This window comes from Brassica oleracea, chromosome C8, assembly GCF_000695525.1.
Source record: "Brassica oleracea var. oleracea cultivar TO1000 chromosome C8, BOL, whole genome shotgun sequence".
NCBI lineage: Eukaryota > Viridiplantae > Streptophyta > Magnoliopsida > Brassicales > Brassicaceae > Brassica > Brassica oleracea.
In genome coordinates, this window is record NC_027755.1 from 36,503,783 (window position 1) to 36,513,036 (window position 9,254).

General features: G+C 30.9%; 2 protein-coding genes across 4 annotated transcripts in view; both read left to right on the forward strand.

Annotated features, from left to right (window-relative positions):
* LOC106309301 overlaps nt 1–3,986 on the forward strand; it is a 5,532-nt gene extending 1,546 nt beyond the window's left edge. Inside the window, exons 2-8 of the mRNA XM_013746342.1 lie at nt 2,319–2,412; nt 2,485–2,571; nt 2,658–2,849; nt 2,969–3,127; nt 3,225–3,278; nt 3,361–3,492; nt 3,585–3,986. Coding sequence (XP_013601796.1) covers nt 2,319–2,412; nt 2,485–2,571; nt 2,658–2,849; nt 2,969–3,127; nt 3,225–3,278; nt 3,361–3,492; nt 3,585–3,986 — 1,120 coding nt within the window. The remainder of the gene's footprint in view (nt 1–2,318; nt 2,413–2,484; nt 2,572–2,657; nt 2,850–2,968; nt 3,128–3,224; nt 3,279–3,360; nt 3,493–3,584) is intronic.
* Nucleotides 3,987–7,112: 3,126 nt separating this feature from the next.
* LOC106312391 (probable serine/threonine-protein kinase At1g54610) overlaps nt 7,113–9,254 on the forward strand; it is a 3,800-nt gene continuing 1,658 nt past the window's right edge. For all 3 annotated transcript variants that reach the window (XM_013749901.1, XM_013749900.1, XM_013749902.1), the window contains exons 1-5: nt 7,113–7,691; nt 7,923–8,207; nt 8,292–8,612; nt 8,693–8,920; nt 9,024–9,121. In XM_013749901.1, coding sequence (XP_013605355.1) covers nt 7,350–7,691; nt 7,923–8,207; nt 8,292–8,612; nt 8,693–8,920; nt 9,024–9,121 — 1,274 coding nt within the window. In that variant the 5' untranslated portion in view covers nt 7,113–7,349. The remainder of the gene's footprint in view (nt 7,692–7,922; nt 8,208–8,291; nt 8,613–8,692; nt 8,921–9,023; nt 9,122–9,254) is intronic.

The following is a 9,254-nucleotide window of genomic DNA, read 5'->3' on the forward strand; positions in this document are numbered from 1 at the left end:
GAAAATAATATCCGTACAATTGTGTGAGTTAAATTCTAGTTTTATTGATGCATGTTATATATTAGTGCGGCATGTTTTAGGTAACATTTTAATGATGCACGTTTTTAAAAATCTTCATTATTAAAATTATGCACGTAAGGATAACTCATGAGTTTTTTTGGTTGATTAAATGACATTATGTCCAAATTTATTTAACGATATTTCATTAAGGTAACTGAAAAAGACAAACAATAAAATAGGAAGTTTAAATTCATTTAAGCATATTTCATTAATGTAACTGAAAAGACAAGTAATAAATTAGGTAATTTTATTCGTTTTAGGATATTTCATAAATGCAACTAAAAAGACAAGCAAAAAAAAAAGAGAATTTAATTAATGAAATAAGAACATTTTCAAATATGTACTTCTTTTTTAATAATATAGATATATATATATATGGACATGTAACAAAATGAGAGTATGATCTGTTATGGGCCCACTTGTAGCATAATACACCAGAATATTGAATCTAAATTCTTTTCGTCTTATCACACATAAAAATGTTGAATCGACTATATGTTATATATAATACATACTTTAAAAGTGTTGATAAAAATAGAATTAAAAAAATATTATTATTTTCTTTACTTGATAAATATTTGAACTATTTACTAAAATTGGAAGTGATACTGTAGATTTTGAAAACTTAAAACCAACATATATGGTGCAGTAATAATAGTGGACGATTTTTGAGATTAAAAAATTATGTCACAAACTTATTCCAATGGTAATTTTAGAAAAAAATATTTGATTTTCTACTGATTGGTTTGGCATATTTTCAAATATATTTTCAAAAACTTACTAGAAGACTTTTTTTGCATACTTATCTTTATTTGAATTTTTTTCGTCAATTGATTTCATTAATAATCTCTTTCGTTATTAAAAGAAAAGTAAACTAAAAAGTAATCTTGCTTTTGTATTTTAATTACAACTGTGCCATGTGGCAATTCCATATGTTTTTTCACTCTAGAGTCTAGATTTAACTATCCTCTTTTAACCTGTTTAATTACAAATTGTGCCATTGGTAACATATATATGTAGTGGTCTATATCCTAATGTTTTCATTTAATATTTTGTACGTGTAGTTTTTTCTTTCATTCAGCATGGACCCATCAGCACATCGTTAATAGAAGGGTTTTGTACATCAATATCATTCTAACACTAACTCATTAAAAATCATGCATCAATTTTAATATGGCAGCTCAAATCACAGTTATAACGACCATATGCAATCCTAATCTACTTTGTTTTGTTTTTGCAGAATACATTTCTATCCAGTTATTAATATTTCGGCATGAACTTGGAATCATATTGATAATATTCTTATTTTATTATTTTTACTATTCCATGACCAGTAGCATAGAATGTGTTTATAGAACATTCGAACATTGACACTTATTATACATTATTTTAATATGACCGTTCAAAACACTCTTCTAACCGAACATATGCAATCCTAATCAATTTTCTCCCCAAACACAATTCTACCTGATTACTAATATGGCGATAAGAACTTGCAATCATACTAATAAGAATTTTTATTATATGGTATCTTCTACAAAGTTGCTCTCAATATATATCCAGTAAACACTCGTTAGTATCATTATATTAGTATATACAATATTCAATATTTGTTTAATTATTAACTGGATTTGGGAAATTTCTTAAGAGTACACACGTTTTAGTAACATAAGTTAGAAGTTAGAACCTTAACTTAGTTTTTTTTTGTTTGGACAGAAGTAGCACATGTTTTACTTTATTAGTAGTAAATGTAGGGGGAAGGCAAGATTGGGTAATGATTTGTATAGAGGACCACCTAAGGGAGACTGTATTTTTATAAAAATGTATTGATATATATTAATATTTTTCTGATACACATATGTTTCCGGTAATATTTGTGAGTCATTACTCTAGCAAGAATCAGTAAAGGAATGTCTATGTAAAAAGATACGATATGAAAACTGAATTTGACATGCTTCTAAAAATGTAATTTCATTTTGAATAACCGCTGATTGACATTGATTTCCCGTATTAATATGAAAATTGTGTCATTCCTAATGTAATCAGCTGTTATTCAAAATGAAATTTCATATTTAGAAGCATGTCAAATTCAGTTTTCATATCGTAAGGGTCAACACATTGATTTCCCATTTAATACATCGTAAGTTTCAAGATATACGACTGACCTTCACCAATCACCAGTAGTGATAATATGTCTATATAAATTATAAGTGTATTCAATTTTGAGACACATGACAAATTAAATGTCATGCCAAAATTAGGATGGCGCTTGTTGTGAACCTGTTATCTCTTCTGTTTTCAACAGTTATAGTTCATTCCAATCAAAATACAGTGCCTCTCAGATCTTTCAAGGTTAGCTTAAAACACAATTTCCTCTATTATTTAGATTACCATGTAACATATAACCTTTTTTGTCCTTGACAGATAAGTGAAAATGTAACATATGATTGCATAGATATTTACAAGCAACCAGGGCTCCAGCATCCTTTTCTCAAAACCCACAAAATTCAGGTGCATTGCCTCAGAATTTCATCCCATGTGTTTTTACTTGTATTAGTATGATAAATATTTGATTATACAATTTTTTCTTTGAAAAGATGAAATCATCTGTTTCAAGACCTGAGTTAAAGATGCAAACGGGCAAAAACGAAACATCTAACAAAAGGAAAATAGTATGTCCAAATGACACAGTTCCTATACTGAGAAATACAAAAGAATATGTCACAAACTCGCAAATGTTTGCTGAGAAGCATTTTCATCCGTTATCAGCCGATAGTCCTGGAACGCATGTAAGCACTCATCTCAATTTTCTTAATACGATAGATCTAATACTTTGATGTACATATCAAGTATTAAGTCATTAATGTTTTTCCCAAAAAGAGTCACTAATGTAACCGGCTTTTGATAGATTGCTGGAGTAAGATCATCTGTTGGTCCATTTCGTGGTGTACAAGCTTGGTTTAGTGGAAATTCGCTAAACGTGGGAAATGATCAAGTCTCATATAGTCACATATATATAGGCAGTGGTTCAGAAAACCAAGTCAATTATATCTCAGCGGGTTGGATTGTAGGTTTTATATTTTATAAGTATATATTCCTTAATCCATTTGTTATGTCAACCACTTGAGTATATTCTTAAAGTATTACAAATTCCATGTTGATAGATAAATCCAGGTCTATATGAAGACCAACGTGTTTGGACATTTGGATTTTGGAAGGTATGTGGCTACGAACAAATTAATGTTTGATGAAAACATTGATCAAATAGTAACAAGTATAGTATTAAATATTATTTAATAGGGTAAGGATGGGAAAGGATGTTACAATACCGCATGTTCAGGGTTTGTTCAAGTATCAAAGGTGATTCCAATTGTCGAGCCCTATGATCTTAAGACAGGGGTCCCTGGCTGGATGCGATATTCCATTCATCAGGTTAATACTTATTATTTTATAACCAAACTAGTGATCGATATATTTGACTAGAAACTGATAAATTTTGTCTTGTCTCTTAATATACAAAAAAGGATAAAAATACAGGAAACTGGTGGATTACACAACTTATGAAAGATGCACCTAATGAAGATATCGGTTATTGGCCAAAAGAATTATTTAACCTTTTAGACAATGGTGCAAATATGGTTGGAGTTGGTGGTGTGGTTCAGGCTTCACGTTCTGGTTTAAGCCCTCCCATGGGTAATGGTAATTTACCAAATGGAGGCCGTCAAGATTCAGGAATTTTTACAAATATTGAAGTTCTGAATTCCAACTATAAGCAACGTAAAATGAATTCTTTCCGTACAGAGAATTTATTAGATAGTGATAAATGTTATGGGCTAAGAATTGGTACGGTAAAACCATTCCATCGTACTCACCTAGGTTTCTTTTTCAATTATGGTGGTCCGGGGGGGATTTCATGTGGAGTATGACATTTGCCAACATAGTTTTACAAAATTAATAAGAGATGAAGGATAATTCGTCAAACTAAAAAAAAATGCATTGAATAACTACTTAAATTTAATGTACATATAGATATATGGAAATTTTTATTCATTCCGTTTCTGTTTTTAAAAACATAGTTATTATAAGAAAATTAATCTAATTATTTAATATAAGTTTATGATATTTAAAATATTATTTTAATGTTCATTTGAAAATAATAGAATTTTAAAAATAAACTTTTGACTATCAATTTCAAATTAAATAAAAAAAATGGTTGAAGTTGGAATTTGATTATGAATTAAATATTATTAAAATATATATGACAATTAATGATTATGAATAATACATATTTTGATAACAATTTGTGTATCCTCTCTCCTTTTTGTTTATTTTTTATTATAAAACAATTAAAAAATCACATTAAGCATGTAATAAAAAAATTAGATTTTTTCTTATATGTTCTATTTTAAAATTTTAAAAACGACTATAAATTATTAAAATTAGTAAAAGTCTCACATTGAAAATTTTGTGATCAATGATTTAACTTTTTTTGTTCAAGAAAGAAACAAATGATCATAAATCCTATTAATATGAGGTCTCATATATATATATATATAAATATCATTTAAATTAAATTATATACTATATAAAAATATATAAATCTGTTAATTGAAAATTTTGCATTGAAAAATTATTGAGTCCTAATATTTTAATTTTAAAATTTCTATTGAAAAATCTCACATTAAAAGTTTTGTGATTAACACATTAATTGTTTTTTTACAGCAAAAATAATTTTTTTAATAAAATCATAAGAGTAGAAAGTGTCAATAATAAATATTTATATTAAATACACTACATATATCTATGTCAATATCCCTAAATTTAATTATATACCGTATAAAGTAAATAAAATAGTTATTTTGATTTATTTACCAAAAACATGATTGTAAATAAACAAAATGCATTGATTTTGATTTATGTGTTTACTCTAATGTATATACTTTTATGTATACAAATTATTTTTTAAATAGGTGGTTTCTAATGTTATTTGATTATGACGATCCCAGAAATACACTTCTTTAAATCGAAGAGATTTTTAATATTGGAAGCACTATATATATATATATTATTTCATTCAGGTTAAATAATTTAGTCTTGATTTTTATTTCTAAAAAGCTTTAATGAAATATCATGACAAGATTCCCACCTCCTTTTGAGTTTATTCGAAGAATGAGATATTTGATCATTCGTCTAATATTTGTTTCTCCATAATACCTTATCTAGAGCTATTATAATTGTAAAAATGAGAGCTTTAAACAATTTATTATAAGTTTCTGTTTTATCATTTACCAAATCAAACAGTTCTTAATTTATACATAGTTTACATATAGTGAATAGTAAAGTATTATAATTTTTTTATCGATATTCTCTGCAGTAACTAAACCTCAAAAGTGTGGGTTAATAAAATAATTAATTTGTTTTGGTGTTCTAGAATTAGATGATTTTTAGACCGACATTTATATTTCGAGTCTGCACTTATATTCTATTACAGCTTGATATATTAGATTTGAACACTAACCTGTGAGTAGAGTTGGGCAGTGATTTTCTTCAAAATTTTGATTCTTAGATATGTATTATGAATGGAACTAAACTTTTACTGATGTCCATCTTTTTAAATTGACACTTATATAATTCACCGCATCACAAAAAAAGGTTAAAAAAAAAATAAAACTCAATATCAGTGAAACATAAACATAAACAAGAACGAAAGCACAATTTTATAGAGGTAAAAAATGAAATCAGTTATGAAGAGTCAATAGTAAACAAATCTAGAGCTGAAAACTTAACCCTTTTCGTCATTATACAATCGATGTTGCCTATTTGGTTTTGGTGATTTATGTCAGCCGCAAAATTTAATTTCTTTTTGTGCATATGAAGTCTTAAAAATAATTAAAATGAGTTGTTATACGTTAATTCTTCAACAACAATAATACATTTAAAAGACCAACATTTGTATTCGTCATTTTACAATCGTTAAAGATCGTACTATTGCAAAATATTAATATTATTTAATGAACAAACATTAGTATAAAAAAACTCATTCCGCCCATCTGCGCGGATTATCATTTAGTTAATATATAAAGGATATACATACACAATTTTTTTTTAAATCAGTTGTTGTCGTTGGATTCGAAATTGGCTGTGATTCTGTGAACACTAAATGATGCTCCCACATGCACGTATAAAATACATTTAATTTATCATGTAAGGTATACTAGCATTTTAAATGCATAGACTGGTTTAAAATTCAATTATACTATAAAGTCACATGATATACCCAACAATAGTTCAAAAGAAAAAGAAAAAAAAAAAGAGAACAATTATTGATTACCGAAGCTCAAAAATCCTAAAGAATTACTTTGCTTTATAAAAAGAGGAATATTTAATTCCCAGTCCGCATTTTAATACGACCGATAAGGTTATTAAACAAAAATGATTCTTAATCGACCCATGATGAGTACAGTACACCACACCAGTATTACTACAAAATGTGTTCGACGTAAATATCAAGTAGAAACATGATGACAAGTGCAATGTTGTTATGTGTATCCATTATCCAAACTATACGTTTATAAATTAGAGATACAAGAAAATAGGCAAAACAAGTCACCAACGACCGACCACCGTTTTTGGCCGTGTTAGCTCAATCTCACACTGCCCACTCAGTCAAAACTAGTTCCATTGCATAATGATAATAATACTAATAAATTGGTCATACACTATTGACTATTCCAAGAAACATCGAATTTTAACAATGTAAGAACCAATTAATGTAGTCATTTTCATTTGAAAAAAAAAACTCAAAAGCAAAAACATAAAGAAAAAGTGTTCATATTAAGAAAAATTGGATAAAATTGTTTACGAAAACCTCAAAAAGGAAAAAAATACTTTAAAACGAAAAAAAAAACAAACAGATTGATGGATGAACTCATCATCAGTCATCATCATTGTCTAGGATCCAAAAATCATCCCGTGGATGTCGCCTAAACAGTTTCTACTTTTATTTAACGGCATCTAACTATAAACGAGACCGTCAGTCTTCCGGAATTAACGGCAACACATTTAAAAGTGAAAACGGCAGAGAAACAGAAAAAACATTCTCTTTCTCTCTCTCTCTCTGTATATAAACAACATTAATTTCACCACCTTCTCGATCTTCATTCCTATACCAGATCCAGCATCGTGACGGTTCGTGTGTTAAACCGGCTCCGGTTAAAAAGACGCAGAGGAGAGAGAGAGATAGTCCCGTTATACACATGTGGTGACGCGGAGGAGCGAACGTTCTTGTGATGGGTTGTGTCAACTCCAAGCAGACCGTCTCTGTAACGCCAGCGATCAATCACTCCGGAGTGTTCAAGGACAATAATTCAGTCCAAGAACCTTCTCCGGCGGTGGAGAAGAAGCTCGTCTCGTGGAGGAGCAAGAGTAGCAAGAAGAGCGGGAGCGAGTCCGGTCGAGCGAGTTCGAATTCCAGGAGTGAGTCGTTGAGCTTCCGACTCGGTAACCTAAGCAAGTACTTGGAAGCTGAGCAGGTCGCAGCCGGCTGGCCTGCCTGGCTGAGCAACGTCGCCGGCGAAGCTATCCATGGCTGGGTCCCGTTTCGTTCCGACGCTTTCGAAAAGCTCGAAAAGGTTACTACTTACAATCCTCTGTTTTTTTTTTTTTTGAATTCCAAAGAGGTTCGAGGCTAAAACCGTAATACCTCAATTCATCATGTGATATTAGTTTCTTCCTAGTGGTTTACTTGAACTGCGACTTGTAATACAATAGCCAGAGTCCGTTCCAGCTGAGCTAGTGACCTCTGGTAATTCTTTGTTATGTTGAGTCTAACTTTTGCTTCGTTTTTCTTCGGATGTTTGAAGATCGGACAAGGGACATACAGTAGCGTGTTCCGTGCAAGAGAGACCGAAACAGGGAAGATAGTGGCTTTGAAGAAAGTTAGGTTCGACAATTTTGAGCCAGAGAGTGTTAGGTTCATGGCTAGAGAGATTTTGATACTTAGGAGACTTGATCATCCCAACATTATCAAACTCCAAGGTCTGGTTACTTCAAAACTCTCTTGCAACATCCATCTCGTCTTCGAGTACATGGAGCATGACCTCACTGGTCTTCTCTCTAGGCCTGACATCAACTTCACTACTCCACAGGTCAGCCTCACATCACATTCTTAGTCTAGATTATTATTATTTTTTGTATTACAGAGAATGACAATTGTTGCTTTGGCCTTTCAGATTAAGTGTTATATGAAACAATTACTGTCTGGACTTGATCACTGTCACGCACGAGGTGTGATGCACCGTGACATAAAGGGTTCGAATCTTTTGGTTAATAACGAAGGAGTATTAAAGGTGGCTGACTTAGGACTAGCAAACTTTTGCAATGCTTCTCGGAATAAGCAGCCTCTAACAAGCCGTGTTGTGACTCTATGGTACCGTCCTCCTGAACTTTTGCTTGGGGCAACGGAGTACGGAGCATCTGTTGATTTGTGGAGCGTTGGTTGTGTTTTCGCAGAACTTCTTCTCAAGAAACCTGTTCTGCAAGGAAGAACTGAGGTAAAAAAACATAAGTACATTACACGAACAACATTCAAATTCTGTCTTGTATATAACTCACAGAGTGATGTTTCTTAAAGGTCGAACAGTTGCACAAGATATTCAAACTATGTGGATCTCCACCTGAAGATTACTGGAGAAAGACCAAACTTCCTCACGCGATGCTTTTCAAACCACAGCAACATTATGATGGTTGTCTACGAGAAACCTTCAAAGATTTATCCGACGCTGACGTCAGTCTTATAGAAACTCTTCTTTCTATAGAGCCCAACAAACGTGGGATTGCGTCTACTGCCCTTGTTTCCCAGGTAACCTTTTTTTTTTTATCTTTCAACCACTATGACAGCATCAAGTTTGAAGACTTGAAACTTTGGACTTTATTGTCTTGTCACCTTCAAATTTTTTTTCCAGTATTTCACTACAAAGCCTTATGCTTGTGATCCCTCAACCTTGCCTGTATACTCACCTAGCAAAGAGATTGATGCGAAGCATCGAGAAGAAACAACAAGGTCAGAGTTTCATACATTACTATCATTCATTTTGTTATATCTTTGATCAGAAGAAAAATACAGCAGAAACACACAGTTAGGATCCTTTTTAATAATTTATTTATTTTTAAATACTTTTGGATAATTTTAATAG